Source organism: Notechis scutatus, chromosome 1, assembly GCF_049901735.1.
Source record: "Notechis scutatus isolate UNSWTSFEM ecotype Mainland chromosome 1, rNotScu1.2, whole genome shotgun sequence".
NCBI classification, from domain to species: domain Eukaryota; kingdom Metazoa; phylum Chordata; class Lepidosauria; order Squamata; family Elapidae; genus Notechis; species Notechis scutatus.
Genome location: NC_142009.1, coordinates 274,850,344 through 274,866,374, shown reverse-complemented (window position 1 = coordinate 274,866,374; position 16,031 = coordinate 274,850,344). Strand labels below are relative to the sequence as shown.

General features: G+C 43.1%; 1 protein-coding gene across 1 annotated transcript in view; it reads left to right on the top strand.

Annotated features, from left to right (window-relative positions):
- Positions 1–16,031, top strand: part of HEATR4 (HEAT repeat containing 4) — a 48,993-nt gene that overhangs the window by 407 nt on the left and 32,555 nt on the right. Inside the window, exon 2 of the mRNA XM_087951646.1 lies at positions 14,569–15,634. Within this exon, the coding sequence (XP_087807772.1) occupies positions 14,697–15,634 (938 nt within the window). The 5' untranslated portion in view covers positions 14,569–14,696. The remainder of the gene's footprint in view (positions 1–14,568; positions 15,635–16,031) is intronic.

The window sequence follows — 16,031 nt, the reverse complement described above, 5'->3', positions numbered from 1 at the left end:
TGTATAAGGCGTGTTTAATGGGGTTAAAATTAATTTGTAGTTTTTTTCAGTGGGGTTCTAAAAAATACGTGTTTTTACACTAACAATTCAAATCTGCTGTTATTTTTGCAATTGTGCAATGTTTAGCTTGGTATGGTAAATCCACATCTGATCAAATACTCCACAAATACTGTACTGTTCACTTTATCTTCTCAAAATTACACCTTGTGCTACAAAACTTAGTTTTTTTCCTGCAGGAATCTTGTCTAGCTAAGCAAAAAATTCATGCAATCATTAAACTAACCTCAGAAAGCAATTATCTGAGTTATAACAATGTTTAAGCGAGTTTCATCAAGTCTTGTTTTGATTTGTTTTTCGACATCAGTCCCCGACTTGCTTCTTGGCCTCTGATACCATGTTTCTTAAGTGTATACACTCTGCTTGCTGCCTCGGTTACCTCTTTCACACATCTCTCTATTGATTGGATATGACAGGGCCACTATGGTACTTGCATTGGTTTGTCAATGAACTTCTTTATTTCCGCTGTAGTCAGTTTGCACATCAAAGGTGGTTCATATACACCTACAGACAGAGGTAGTATTCAGCAGATTCTGACCAGTTCTGGAGAACTGGTAGCAGAAATTTTGAGTAGTCCAGGGAACAGGTAGCGGAATTTTTTTGTACTTCAGAATACCACCTCTGACTGGCCCTGCCCTATCCTCTGCCTCCTGAGTCCCAGCTGCTTGGCTGGGTCTTCTTTTGTTGCCCTGCACAGGAGAACGGAGCTGGAAAGCAGGTTAGTGGGGTGGGGAGGGAATGGAGATTTTACAGTATCCTTCCACTGCCATGCCCACCAAGCCACGCCACGCCCACCAAGCAGGGGTGGGATTCAAATTTCTTAACAACTGGTTCTGTAGGCATGGCCTAATTTGTGGGTGTGGCTTGGTAGTCATTTGACAGGTTGGGCATGGTTTGCTGGCTGGGCGTGGCTTGGTGGTCACGTGACTGGGTGAGCATGGTTTGGTGGTCACGTGACCAGCTGGGTGTGGCTTGGTCATGTGACTGGCTGGGTCAAAAGATAGAAACTCATTTTAACAATGCTCTTGGAGCGGAGTTGGACTAGATGACCTCTGAGGTTCCTTCCAACCCTGGATTGCTGTGCTGTTTCAAAGCATCCTCTGAAGCTGCGTCTAGTGCCAGGGTTTGTGGTCCTTCCTTCCTCTCCTTTTTCTTTCCCTCCCTCCCTCCCTCTATCCATCCATCCATATCTCATTCACATTCTTTTCCCTTCCCTCTTTCTCCCTTCCTTTCTCTCTTTCTCCCATCCCTCCCTCTTTCTTTTTCTTTTTCCTTTTAAGAGAAAGGAAGGAAGGAAGGAAAGAAAGAAGGAAAGAAAGAAAGAAAAAGAAGAAAGAAAGAAAGAAAGAAAGAAAGAAAGAAAGAAAAAGAAAGAAAGAAAGAAAGAAAGAAAGAAAGAAAGAAAGAAAGAAAGAAAGAAAGAAAGAAAGAAAGAAAAAGAAGAGCTACCATGCATCTCTATGCTATTCATGGTATATTTTCAGCTGGAACCTCTTTCTACTTAAACCAGGGGTCCCCAAACTTGGCAACTTTAAGACTTGTGGACTTCAACTTCCAGAATTCTCCAGCCAGCTATCTGGGAGTTGAAGTCCACAAGTCTTAAAGTTGCCAAGTTTGAAGACCTCTGACTTAAACCTTAGTACAACACCCAGATATTTAAAGCCATTAAATGGATTAATCTTGAACCTTTTTGCATACTTGCACTTAAACAGAAAGAATTTTGTTTTAACACATATGGCTTCGAATCCAAAGCTTTTTATGAAGACCAAGTCAAGAAAAGGAGATTGGAAATAAAGCAAAGGTTAACCTCATTCTTTCTAACCCTTTCTAAATGGCAAGTAGAAGTGAGCCTTTCTACTTGCCATTTTATTACCAAGAATTTACCACTACTTCAAATTAAAGAGTTGCCTTCCAATAACAAAAAACACAAGTTTGCAAACTGCCTGAATAGTAAACACAGCACATAATTTTATATGTTAAATATCGAACCACATAGTGGAAGAGAGAAAATATTTGTGGGAAATATTTACTGTGTTTTTTGCTTGTCAAATTTAAAAGGCCATTGGACTCCATAAAGGTTGTGACAGCAATAGAAGTGATGAAACAGCAGCTAGGCAAACTGCTGAATAGTCTGAATTATGCTTTGGAAATTGTAATTTATGCACTGAAATTGAGCAAACGAATGAGATCTAAAGATAAGCTGTTCTCTAGAAAATCCACTCTGAACTTACCACGCTAAGCCTGGCATGAAAAAGCAGAGCAACTTACTACTTTTGAAGAGGAGGATATGGAATAAGGAAAGAAGATTGGCTCCAACAGTTTTAGGAGATTGCATAGTGTTGTTTACCTAGAACATTCCCAAGGCAGTAACCAATACTGGATTAGCTTCTTTTGGCTAAACACTGAATCCAGGCATACTGGATGGCTGGATGCTCCCAGGAGGCTGCAGGGAGGCCTCCTAGGCCCAAAATGGGGCCTAGCAAGTCTCCCTGGTGCCTCTTGGGAGCAAAAAAAAGGGTGGGGGGCAGCGCCGCACCCCCCCCCCCATGCCCTGTTTTTGCTCCAGGAGGCTATCTTACACTTACCTGGGAGCCAGACAGGCCTTGTGGTGACTCCTGGGAGAGGAGGGGAGGGGTGGGCGGGGTCAGCCGTTCTTCAGAACTACTGGTTTGCCGAACTGGATGTAAAATTAACATCTGGTTTGCCCTAACCGGCCCAAACCGGTAGAATCCCACCTCTTCCACCAAGCCACCAAGTCTCAGGAAGCAAACAGTGTGCAGGACATTAATGCTGTAATATATTGTGAGTAATTTGGTTGCTAACGTACTGTATTTACCGTAGTTTTATTTGTGAAAAAAACCCAAGAACTTTCTTCTCAGTAAGCATGTATCAGTCAGTTTATTACAGTATTAGACCAATACAAGCAATGTGTCAAAGAGTGCTTTGTGAGCCCTGATAAATCTATCTTAATAAGTAATAAATAAAGTCAAAGTTAGAATACATTTATAAAATGATGAGAATCCAAGAGTGAGGTCTAAAAGGAGCAATCTATGTTGAGGTTATAAAGTAGTCTCTAAAATTATATGAGATGTGATAGCATCTAAAGTTACAAAACGTGATAATAGTATCTAAAATTTAAGCAAAACATGACAACAAAGTTATTAAAGATAATATCTAAGATTATATAACATACTTCTTTCTCTGGGAACTTGGCTCATCAATGTCTGGCAGCTGTTCCTGCTGCTGCGCAAAAGCTAACCACACACACTGTCATAAAATGCAGCTCATCTATAGCTCATCTATCCGGGTATAGCCTGAGACTGAGCTACTATGATATCTGCTAGTCAGAGGGAGGATAAATCATGTTCTGGCTAAAAGGAGCAATGAAGAAGAAAATGTTATGTGGTTTCTGCTCTTCAAAATCACAGGGGCAGAACCTTTCAGTCAATTGTCCTTTTTATTATTTGCAATCCAATACTTCAGAGGAGAAAGCATGATTGAGCAAGAGAAAGCTTTCTGATGGCAGGTGCTTCTAGTTGGGCAAATAGTCAACAGCAGTGACAATATATTTCTTGTACACTAATGACAGAAAGGCTGGGGCCTTCCCTAGATCTGCCTAATGCTCCCTATTTTTTATACTTTGCTTCAGGGTTTGTTTCCCCTTATAATATTTCACCTTAAGAACCAAGGAGGAGAGAGACCCAGATTTAGAAGTTCAGATCCAACAAGCTTGATTCAGGTAGACTGAAAGGTGACCAGGAGAATTAATGAAGCTAGGCCTTGAAGATAAAAGTTGAGCTTTAACCAAAGTTTTATGGAAGCAAGGCACAACGTGTTTCTTTTGCCATAGCTGTCTCCAGTTATAGATAAGCATTTGAGACTGAGCAAGATATCTGGAGAGCTGGGTTGTTGTGGTTCTCTGGCAGCCTGTGCAGATGGCAGCGGAATCGGACAGTGGGGAACAATGGGGACCAGTCCGGGAGTCGAGAGGACTCGGATGAGGGTCCTCCGTCTGATGCAGAGATGGGGTCAGGACCATCTGGGAGTGGGGTGATGACTCTGGAACCTCCAGAATCTGGCAGCAGTGAGGCAGAAGAACAAGGGGAGCCTCTTCCCAGTGTGCGTGTGTGCAGAGCTGCTAGAAGGCAAGAGCAGCTAAGACAAAAGGGGCGATTTGGGAGTAAGGCTTGGAGGTGATTGCCCCTCCCATAAGGTAAAGGACAGCAAAGGTGAAGAAACCTTTGTAGGAAGCAAAGTCGTTCATTCTGTTCAGATTAATCCTTGAAGCTTTGTGTGGGCTTTGTACTTCGGTTGGTTTTTTATAGTTCATTTGGCACTTTTGTTGTTGGCAGCAATTCAAAGGAGAGAAAGGTGGGTGCTAATCTCAAGGGACTGTTTGGGACTCATTACCGGCTGGAAATGAACATAATTCCCAGCATTGAAATAAAACAAGAGTTGTTTTAACAAAGCATGTGCTTAATTACGGTCTCAGGAAGCCTTGGTCAGAACACTGGTCTCATGAATTTGGCCTCACATTTTTATCTACAACTGGGAACAAGTATGGCAAAAATTGCTTTCATAAAACTTTATGGAATTCTTATGCTAATATAATGGAACATGATAAGAATGCAAAAATAAGAAAAAGCTAAATGCAAAGTAAGAGAAATTGAGGTAGAGCAAACTTAATAAAAGGAGTTTATAAATTGGACTGCATAAAGAACTTATCCAGTTGCACCAGCCAATGTTACAATGTTAATAATATGTAATTTAAATTTTCTGCAAAATATTTATATTATTTGTGATGCTGTATAAATTGGAATGAATCAGTAAGCAAACAAATGCAATGAAATAATAAACCAATAAATCAAAATCACACTATCGTGGCCACCATCTAGTGTTTTCACTTGCATGCAGACCTCAGGAGTTTAATACAGAATACAGAATGCGGGTACAATATTTGAAGACTAGTAAGCAAAGTTCAAACTTTTGCAAAAATTCTTGTAATCAGTTTCCAAACTTTATTTCCAATCCATCTGATCCCTTAGCCTTTTATAGTTTTCCAAAATCAACATTCTAGTGACTTTTTGTTCTTTATCCCAAAATAAATATTTAAATCCTTAAACTTGCATAGAAAGTTCTTTTGCTAAGGATTGAAGCAGGTCTACCTAGTTTATAATAATTATGATAGTTTCTTGAAGGTTCTTAATACCCCAAAATCAGCTAACAAGCAATTTCTAGGAGTGATTAAAAAAGGAAGTACGGTATGTGAACCCACTGTCTTTTTTCAAAGCCCGAACGATGGATTTGCAAGGATAGCAATCCCTCAACACTCAGAGCTCTAAATCTGCTGGAGACCACTATTTTATTTTCTCCTTGTGGGAAGCTTATGTCTGGACCGCTTGTGGGTAATCCTTGTCCCAGAGGCAAATGCCAAAGAGCTGGTTCTCATTCTGCCATGTCCTCAGCTTCACTTTCAATGAAGCCCTCTTCAGTTTGTCATTATTTCCCCAGCTAATTCAAATGTGAAATCAAAACTAACAAGTTACAAAAACAATATGAAAAAATTACATTGGATATATAAATGAAACTGGCTGATTCCTTAATAATTAAAAGGGATATACAAATGATAAATGAGAAGAGTGATGTGGATTATTATTTTTTTACTTTGGATTTACAAAAGAAACATGCTGTAGGATTTTTTGAGAAGAGGCAAAAAGAAAATGAAAAAAAAAACCCTCAGATCTCCCTGATTCTAGTCTAGCTGCATCTTAATTATTAAGGCACACTGCCTCCTCTTAGTACAGCTGCAGTAATTTAGAGTTGCATAGAATTGTTTTAGTTGTCAAGCATGCAGTCTTCTGAATAGAATTTGCTAGTCAAGATGGCAGCCCCAGCTGTGTGATTGAAGACTCACTCTTTTTTTACAGGTGTCTAATACATCTGCTTGATGTACTCAGTTTTAAATTGCAGGGAAATATAATTTAAGTTGAATTTTGGAGGCTTGATTATCTGTAGTAAGATGATGTGAGAGCTAGTTCTCATTTGGACAGAACTAAACAACCTGGTAATATACCAAACCTTTTACAAAATATTGTAAAGGAACTTTCATCCCCAAGAAATGTGCTTCAAAATCTTTCTGTAAGTGTATGAAAGAAAGAGACTCAAGGCATTTGAAAACTATTTGTTTTAAATGCAGTTTACCTTTGATACATAGCAGTGAGTAGAATTCTTTTCTAATGATCACAATAAAACTCCTTAGCTGAGATTTAGATAGCTGGAATATATTCTCCAGTGTCTTCCCTTGCTAGCCAAGACATGCCAGTCAGGGTTTTGCTGACTTTTTCTTTTAAGAGAAATTGCCTAATTAAAAATTTGATACCAAATGGTCGGAACTGGAGAGAGCTATATTTAAAATCAACAAATCAAAATGGTCAGTATGCAAATGCATCTTTGTAACTAGGCAACCATTGTAAACAGTCAGATCCAAAGTCTTTTAAACACTTGTGATGCCCCTGCAAATTGGAGTTTTGAAATAATTAATCTGTAAGGTAAACACAAAGCTTGGCTACCTATACAATAGTTAAGTGGAATTATTTAAATTATTATTTTAGTAGAGTGGATATTCTGAAATTGTTGAATTCGCGGGTAGCACCTAAAAACAGTTTCTTTTCTGATTCTCATCAAAACATGAACAGAGTGCCCTGTATTAATTTAATAATAATTTAATATAGGAACTTGCAAATACTCATTGTGGTAATGAATAGAGTATCCTATTTAAAATATTATTGTCTAAATTCTAAACAGGAAATGAGAGGAAAAAAATAGTGTTAATGAAGAATATACTGTGTTGTTGACACCATAAAGATAATATAAAGCGTGACTGAGGGAATCCTAATAAAATTTAAGAAAAAGTTAAAATGAATTTTTAAAATAACCTTTGTGAGTGAGGATCAAAAAGGGCAACCTATATCCAGGTTATAACACAGTCTCTAACATTATATAAAATGTGGTAACATCTAAAATTACAAAAATGTGGTAGTATCTAAAATTTAAGTAAAATGTTAAAATATAAGACTGCATGATATTTGTCAATGGGAACTTGGTCCATCAAGGTCCAGCAGCAATCTTCCTGCTGCTGCGCAAAAGCTAGCCAGTCACACACACTGCAATAAAAGGCAGTTCATCTATCAGCAGCATGGTGGATAAGTCAGATTGGTGTGTTTATGTATAAGGTGCAACAAAGAAGAACATGTTCTGTGGTTTCCACCTCTCCAGAATCACAGTGGCAGAGTCTTTCTGCCAATGCTCCTTTTTAATATTTGCCATCCTATACTGCAGAAGAGAGAGCATGATCGAACAAGAGAGAAATCTTTCCAGTGGTGGATGCTTCTAGCTGTGCAGGTAGTTCTCAGCAGTGACATGTGTGTTGACGACAAAAAGGCTGGGCTCCATATCTTTTACCCTTTGTGTCCAAGTTTTAAGCTGTATCCAGAGCCAATAAAGAGCTGAAACCAAGTCACTGACTCTGAGCTTCCTTCCCGCGACGGACACGACACTGGCGACGAGGTGGGATCCAGAGACTGACCACCGAGCACGTGTCCCGAGGAAGACAAAGACCGACGAGATGGCCAGCATGACCCCACCAGCACCCTTCAACCCAGCTACCGAGGACTGGGAATCGTACACGGATAGATTCCTAATGTTCCTCGAAAGTAGCAATTTGAAGGATGCGAACGGGCAAAAGAAAAGGGCCGTTTTCCTCACACACTGCGGGCCCGCGGTGTTTAAGATGGCCAAAGCCCCTAGCGGCCCGAGGATGTGAAGGAAATGGACTGGGCCGACCTCGAGCCACTCCTTCGGAACCACTACGCCCGCTGTACCCATCCTCATCCGGCGGGATGAGTTCTATCGGCGGAACCAGCGGCAGGACGAGAGCATCAGCGACTTCATAGCCGCCTTGCGGGACCTTGGGGGATGTGCGAGTTCCGGGACCTGGACGACGTCCTCCGAGACCGCGTGGTCCTAGGCCTCCGGATCAGGCACTAAAAGTCGACTGATGGCAAAGGCAACATCGACCTCGGGACGCCCTAGCCGAAGCTTCCGCGGCCGAAGCCACCCGGAAGTCAGCAGCCAGACTTCGGAGGGCAGAGAACGGGGACCGCACTGAAACCCCGAGGCAAGCCGACGGGAGACCACCACACACCACGGGACCTGGACTCCGCCTCCGAGACCACGGACGAGGAGGAAGACGTCCACCGGCTACAAACAGGACGGGACCGGGCGAGATCAATGAGGTCGTAAGTCGGGAACCAGTGCGCGGGTGCGGGGGAAATCACTTTCGATCAGAATGCCGGTTCATCGACGCGATCTGCCGGCATTGCAACAAGAAGGGCCACATCGCCCGAGTCTGCCGGCTCAGAAAGACACACAGCCCCGCCCGGCGAGAACCAAGCAGCCGGGACGAGACGACACCCCCGAGGGCCAGAGATCGCCAAGCCGACAACCGCTGGAGCCGAGACAACCGAGGGCGACAAACGGGAAGGCCGTCAGAGAGAAGAAACCCACCAGACGGTCACCATCGGCCATGCCGAAACCACTGATGCACGGAAGGTCTACGTGGAGGTGAGCATCGAGGGCGAACCATGCCAGATGGAGGTAGACTCCGGATCCTACCTCTCCATGGTCGCCTGGAGAGAACTCAAGCGACTGGTGCCAAACATCCAGAAAAGAGGACTGGAGAACCAGAAGCTGATCATCAAGGACTATCAGGGGAACCGCATCCCCGTCATTGGGACCGGACAGTTCGAGGTGACTTTCAAAAACCGCACCGCGAAACTCCCCTGACTATCGTGGACCGGAACCGACCCAGCCTCTTGGGACTCCAATGGTTCGCGCCACTGGGATCGAGGTCACGGGAATAAATCACACCACAGAGGCCGACTGGGAGCAGCAACTGGCGAGGGATTTCCAAGAAGTATTCGACGGCACTCTAGGCAAGTACAAAGGGCCCCCATCTCTTTCAACCTAGACCCAAATATCGCCCCATACGCCTAAAACCCAGGCGGGTGCCTTTTGCACTCCGGAAGAAAATAGACGAGCAGATTGACAAGCTCGTCAAACAGGGGTTTTGCAGCCAATCGATCACGCCCGGTGGGAGACCCCTATAGTCACCCCAGTCAAACCAGATGGGTCAGTAAGGATCTGCGGGGACTATAAAGCCACCCTCAATTGCGCACTGCAACAAAGCGCCTACCCCGTCCCAGTAGTGCAACACCTATTACACTCGCTGGGGGGCAAGGTCTTATGGCGGCTCGACCTGGCGCAAGCCTATCAGCAACTGCCGGTCGATGAAGAAACCGCCGAAGCGCAAACTATAGTCACCCACCGGGAGCGTTTCGCTGTAACCGACTCCAGTTTGGAGTCAGCGTGGCCCCAGGAATTTTCCAGAGCCTCATGGAGAGGCTGCTGCGAGGAATCAAGGGGTGGTCCCTTATTTTGACGATGTATTAGTGTCGGCAGCCAACCAGGAGGAATTAGAGGGTCGCCTAAGGGAGGTGCTAGAAAAATTCAAAGGGGCCGGGCTGAAGGTGAAGAAAGAGGAATGCCAGCTATGCACAGAGCAAGTCGAGTTCCTGGGGTACCTCCTAGACCGACATGGCATCCACCCAACCGGAAGCAAAGTCAAAGCCATAAAGGAAGCCCCCACACCCAAGAACAAAACAGAGCTGCAGGCATTTCTGGGACTGCTAAATTTTTACAATGTGTTCTTGCCCCAAAAGGCGACCGCGGCGGAGCCCTTGCATAGGCTCCTGGACAGGACGACCAAATGGACCTGGGGAAACGGGAGGACACCGCATTCAAGAATACCAAAGACCTGCTCACCTCGGATGCCGTTCTCATTCAGTATAATGAGACCCTACCCATCGCCGTCACCTGCGACGCCTCACCATTTGGCGCGGCGCCGTCCTCAGCCATACACTTCCAGACGGAAAAGAAGCACCCATCGCTTTTCAAGAACACTCAACAAACCCGAAAGAAACTACAGCCAATTAGATAAGGAGGCACTGGCCATCGTCGCAGCAGTAAAGAAGTTCCACGAGTACCTCTCGGCCGCCGATTCACCCTCATCACGGACCACAAGCCACTGCTGGGCATCCTGGCGGGAACAAGGCCACCCCGAACATCCTATCCCCCAGGATGACAAGGTGGTCTGAGTTCCTCGCCGCCTACGACTCCGGCTCACACACAGACCCGGTAAGACGATCTCCCATGCAGACGCGTTGAGCCGCTCGCCGCTTCCCGACCTCGACGACGATCCAGCTCCCACGACGACCACCCTCAGCATAGAGACATTGCCCGACCTACCCATAACCGCGTCAGACATTGCCCGAGAGACTAATAAAGACAAGCGTCTGGCGCGGGTATTACATTGGGTAGAAAAGGGATGGCCAGAGAAAGACAACGATGAAGCATTCAGGACATTCCGAAACCGGCAAACAGAACTGTCACTACAGAAAGGTTGTTTGCTATGGGGGACAGGGTGGTCATACCGGAAAAACTGCAAGGGAAAGTATTAAAATTATTACACGAAGGGCACCCGGGATTGTGAGGACTAAAGCTTTGGCCAGAAGCTATGCTTGGTGGCCAGGTATGGACAAGGAGATCGAGGCCTGGGTAGCCAAGTGCTCGCTGCCAAGAAACCAGACCAAATCCCCCGCAGCACCAATATTAGAATGGGAAACGCCCAGGGGCCATGGTCGAGACTCCATATAGATTTTGCCGGGCCCACAAAAGGGAACACATTCCTCATCACGGTGGATGCTTACTCCAACTGGCTGGAGGTAAGCAACATGAAGACCACCACAACAGATGCGGTAACCAAGGTCTTAAACAAACTTTTCGCAACCCACGGTCTCCCGGATGTCATCGTGTCAGACAACGGACCCCAGTTCACCTCGCTGGAATTCGAAAAATTCCTAGCGGGCGAGGCATACGACACGCACTGACAGCGACGGCGCATCCGGCGGCCAATGGTAGGGCAGAACGGATGGTTCAATTTACAAAAAGAACCCTCCAAAAGATCGAACACGGGGACATACAAGAAAAATAAATAAAATGCTCCTAATACAACATATCACCCCAAACACAACGACAAACAAAAGCCCGGCAGAATTACTAATGGGGAGAAAACTAAGGTCACCACTCGACAGACTACACCCCACATACAACCCAGAAAAACCCCGGACTCATCAAGCAAGCACCGGGTCTTTGCACCAGGCGACGCAGTCTATGCAAAAACCTTTCCGGAGACCCACTATGGGTACCGGCAACTATAACCCAACTGACAGGACCCCACTCCTACCGGCTACAGACAACCGACGGACAAACATGGAAACGCCACATCGATCAATTAAGATCAAGAACAAAAACACAACCGACACGCAACCAAACACAGACGACCCGTTAACACAAACCAAGAGGGGAGGGAAGATACAGGGGATCAAATAGGAAATAACCAGCAATACTCACGGTCAACAGCCAGCCCGAAGTCTCACCAGGAAGGAACAGCCAGGCCAGCTCAACCAGCCCGGAAAGACCAGGCAGGAGCGGCGAAAGTCGCAGCTCGACCAACCCAGGTAGACCGGGAGGGAGCTGCAACAAGAGGCCCAGCGACACCTTCCAGGGGTTCCATCGACAGGGCCAAGAGAAACAGAAGTCCCGACCGAACCGGCCGAGAGCCAAACAACAACTAATCTGCGCAGGTCAAGTAGGCAAGTGCGAAGCCCCGCCTACCTACGGGACTACGTTACGTAGGACCGAACCAAGAGGGAGGGGTGTTCTGTACAGTCAATTTACATACTGTAGCCCGCGTCGCGATTGGCTAAAGCGGCGGCACGGATTGGTCGAGCGAGCCGCACTGATTGGCCGCTGCGATCCCCGCGATTGGTGGAAACTAATCGCGGAGATTCAAGCGGTGCCATTGGTCGCGGCCGACGCGCTCGGAAATAAAAGCCGCCGTTTTCCTCTCCAAGTTTTAAGCTGTATCCAGAGCCAATAAAGAGCTGAAACCAAGTCACTGACTCTGAGCTTCCTTCCCGCGACGGACACGACACTTTGCTTCAGGTTTTGTTTTATCTGACCAGATTTCATGTTAAGGACCAAGAAGAGATGCCTAAATTTAGATTCAACAGACTTAATCCAGGTAGATTGAAAGTTGACCTGAAGAATTAATGATACTAGGCCTTGAAGATAAAAATTAAGTTTTAACCAAAGATTTATGAAAGCAAGGCACACTCTTGTTTCAACTTTTGCCATACCTGTCTCTAGTTGTAGAAAAGCGTTTGAGACTCTACAAGGTTATCTGGAGAGCTGGTCTCGTGAATTTGGATTGTATCCTTTCCAAGCCAATAAAACAAGAAGCGGAAGGGTAACCAAAATCCCATAAAGAAGCAGGACTAGTGTCTCACAATTAACACAAAGTACACTATAAGAACGTGGGGAAAGAAGGAAGGTTAAAAAGTTGAGGCTTAAGAAGGCAATCAAAAGGGGGAATACCTGTGAAGTCAGGAAAGGCAGAAAGACCCAGCAGAAAAGGGGAAAGGAAGATATTAAGAAAGAGAGGGATATAAACTGGAATGAGAAAAGATATGGGGAAAAGAGGGGGAGGAGAAGCAGTAAGAAACAGGTGCATGAAATAAAGAGATACAGAAATAGTAAAATGTTGAAAAGAAATGGTTTTTTCAGAGATAATGGTTGATGAATTAAAAAGGGGATTCTGCAGGGTGGCAAGGGGTAATAAGAATATTTCTGCAATTAAAAATATTTAGAAAATAGGGTAATATAGATACTGATAACTCTTATTAAAAATCAAGGGGGGGAAATATGCTGCGGAATCCAAAATATGCTGCGGAATCCAAATGAAAAGATGTAATGATTATTATTGTAACTTCTTAAAAATAATGGTTTATTGGGAATCAAGATGAGGGAATAAAGGTATATTTTAATCATTGAGGTGTCACACTCAAAGCAGTAAACGGGGGGAAACCTATACTTGTTTTTTTTTTTTTAGTGTTAAAATTTGTATTAATCTAGAATTTATAAAAAGAATGTGTAATGGAAAGGGAATATGACAGACTAAAGAACCAACTAAATTAATAAGTTAATATAGATTATTAAAAGCAAGGAGAGACATTGGTAACATTATTATTATTATTATTATTATTATTATTATTATTATTATTATTATTATTATTATTAGGCAAACACATATTGTTTATCTTTATTTTAAAATAAATATTAAAGGATTATATTTGAAATAATTGAAATGAAACAAAAAGATGTTTCGATTGAGATTAATGAAAGAGGCTAGAATTAATGTGTTTGTTTCTCTCCTTACTGAAAATTTGGAATGGAAAAGGTAATAATAGAATTAAGTATGCATGTATGAATGTATAATTGCTGTCATATTTGTATGTAAAAGTGATGACCCGGAAATATGTTGTCCACTAAAAAGAGATTTTTGTTTTTAATGTGAAAAACTGAATAAAATTTGTTTAAAAAAAAAAGATAGTAAGAATACAAGATGGGGCTAAGAGGAAAAATGATATGAAAATAAATAGTAAATGAAAATGCAGATAGAATTTTTAAAAAGGCTTTTAGGAGGAGTTAATTATAAGGATTATAACCATCTTTCTTCCCCACTATCCCTGGTAAGCATGTGGTAAAAGTGGTAAAAGAATAATGTTCCTAACTCAGGTTAAGCAACTTTTACAACAGAGGAACATTGTGTAAGAAAGCAATGGGAAAGAAATAGGATGCCCTCATCAATTATGGTTTCTCAATGCTGTTTTTCTTTAATGAATATCCAGTGGCAAAATATAGGATATAGAATAGATGAATAGATCACCATGTGAATTCCAACTCTCAGTCCCACCTGAAACAGGTTTGTATTACCAGATAACATAAATATTCTGTGATGGCAACAGCTGGTTGGATTGCCCCCAAATTTTATCTGGGTTTTGGTTATCTTGTTTGTTGCGGCTTTGCTCCGCATTAGGAAGGCTTCTCATTGGGTGGTCGAATGCATCAAGAAAGACTCCAGGCAGGTTCTATCTTGGGGGAGCTGCCCCGATCATGAGTTTGGGAAGCTCTTTTATTAAAAACACATGGTGATACGTCATAAGCGGTGAATTCTATCCAATCATTATGTTACATGAGCAGAAATATTAGTGGACACATAGTAACATCCAATTACAGTTTTAGATGGTCAGTTTGAAAGGTACAAAGTAGCCAGTCAGCGTTTGCAGTCCAGTTATTAGCCCATGATGACGTGTTGTTGATTGATGTTCTTTGTTCCTGGTACACGCTTTCAGCCTACGTGAGGCCTTGAGGCCTTGAGGCCTGGTATGTACCGAAACTATTGAAGCTGATTTATTACTGCAGTTTGTTACCTGAAATTTGTTATCATTAACATTAATGTTAAAGCATATTTATCTTCCTTTTGTGGCACAGGAAAACCTGAACTGTCTCAGCAGAAGAGTGGAATGAGTCAATTTGATTTTTTGTTGTTGAAATGTTTGATTAAAAAACCCCACATAGCTACCTAGCCACTAGTCAAAAGTCTTACCATTCTTGATAGAATGGAAGTACCTAATTTTTTCAAGGACCAAAATGTCTTTCCTTCTGAGTCTTCTTTAAAAGTCAAAGTCGACAGGAAGAACTTGCCATCATACCAAGCTATGTTGTCTGCGATGAAGGCAAAAATGCCTTTTATGTATCAGAGAGATGTTAGCCATGCTGAGTGGCGTGATGTGAATTATCAGAAACAATGTCTTAAGACTGTATCCAAGGGCCTTCATTTTTCCAAAGAAACCATTAAGCCATCAGCTTTATCTTATAAAGATTATGACCCTAAAGGTCTATATGATTTTTCCACTATTATTCGTCAATGTAAAGGTGAAGTTATTATTCCTAAAAAGCTAAGGCAACCAAGAAAACTGAAACCATCGGAAAGATTACCTCGGTTGAGGGAACCAGAAATTGCTCATGTCCAAGAAACCACTGGGAATCTCCCTCTGTTCTTAGAAGACTATATCTGGGAAGCCAAAGTAGAGAGTACCCAAGCAGAGCCCACATTGCTGGTACCCATTCCTCCTCCTCCTCCTCCTCCTCTTCTTCCTCCTCCTCCTCCTTCTGACCTTCCAAATATCCAGGAATTCCTAACCAAACCCCTTGAAAAGTTAGAAGACTCAAGTAAGGAAAGACAGTCCAAATTCACAATCTGGGATGGACCAGAAGAAGAAAAACTGGGGTGGGAAGAAAGCTTGTTAACCAAGATAAGCAAAACAACAGCTCAATGGATTGTGAACAATCAAACCTCTTGGGGAGGTTGGGTTCAGGGTAAGCTAAAGCATTTCAAGAAACAAAAGTACGACTGGAACAGCATCAGATATGTACTCCCTTGTGAAAGCGATGTGGAATTACTGGATGGAATTCTAACAGAGGAAACAGTGGAAGGAGGTCCTATTCACAGAGGTGAACAAAAGAAGCTAGAGACGCCTCTCTCTGCTTACTATAGGTAAAACGCAATAGTTATTATTACAATAGAAGAAAATATGTAACTTGGGATTGAGTTTTGGAGTCCTTGGTGCTCTCTAAGGTTGGATGTTTGCTTACAGATGCTTCATTACCCAACTATATAACATCATCAGTGTTAGTGAGTGTGGGGTTTGCTCCCTGTTAATATGCAGTAGTTTGCCTTGCCTATCTTGGTGAGGATGTAGTTTTCTCCTTGGCAGTTCAGACATCAATAGACACATGGAGATAAACCACATTGATACACCATTCAAAAGAGACAATAAAAAGTTAAGGCCCAGATAACCAATACCCAGATAAGCATAATGCCAAACAAACAATCAAAAAGAAAATAAAAACTTAATCAAGGAACTTCCAAGGAGATAAACCATACCTTCACC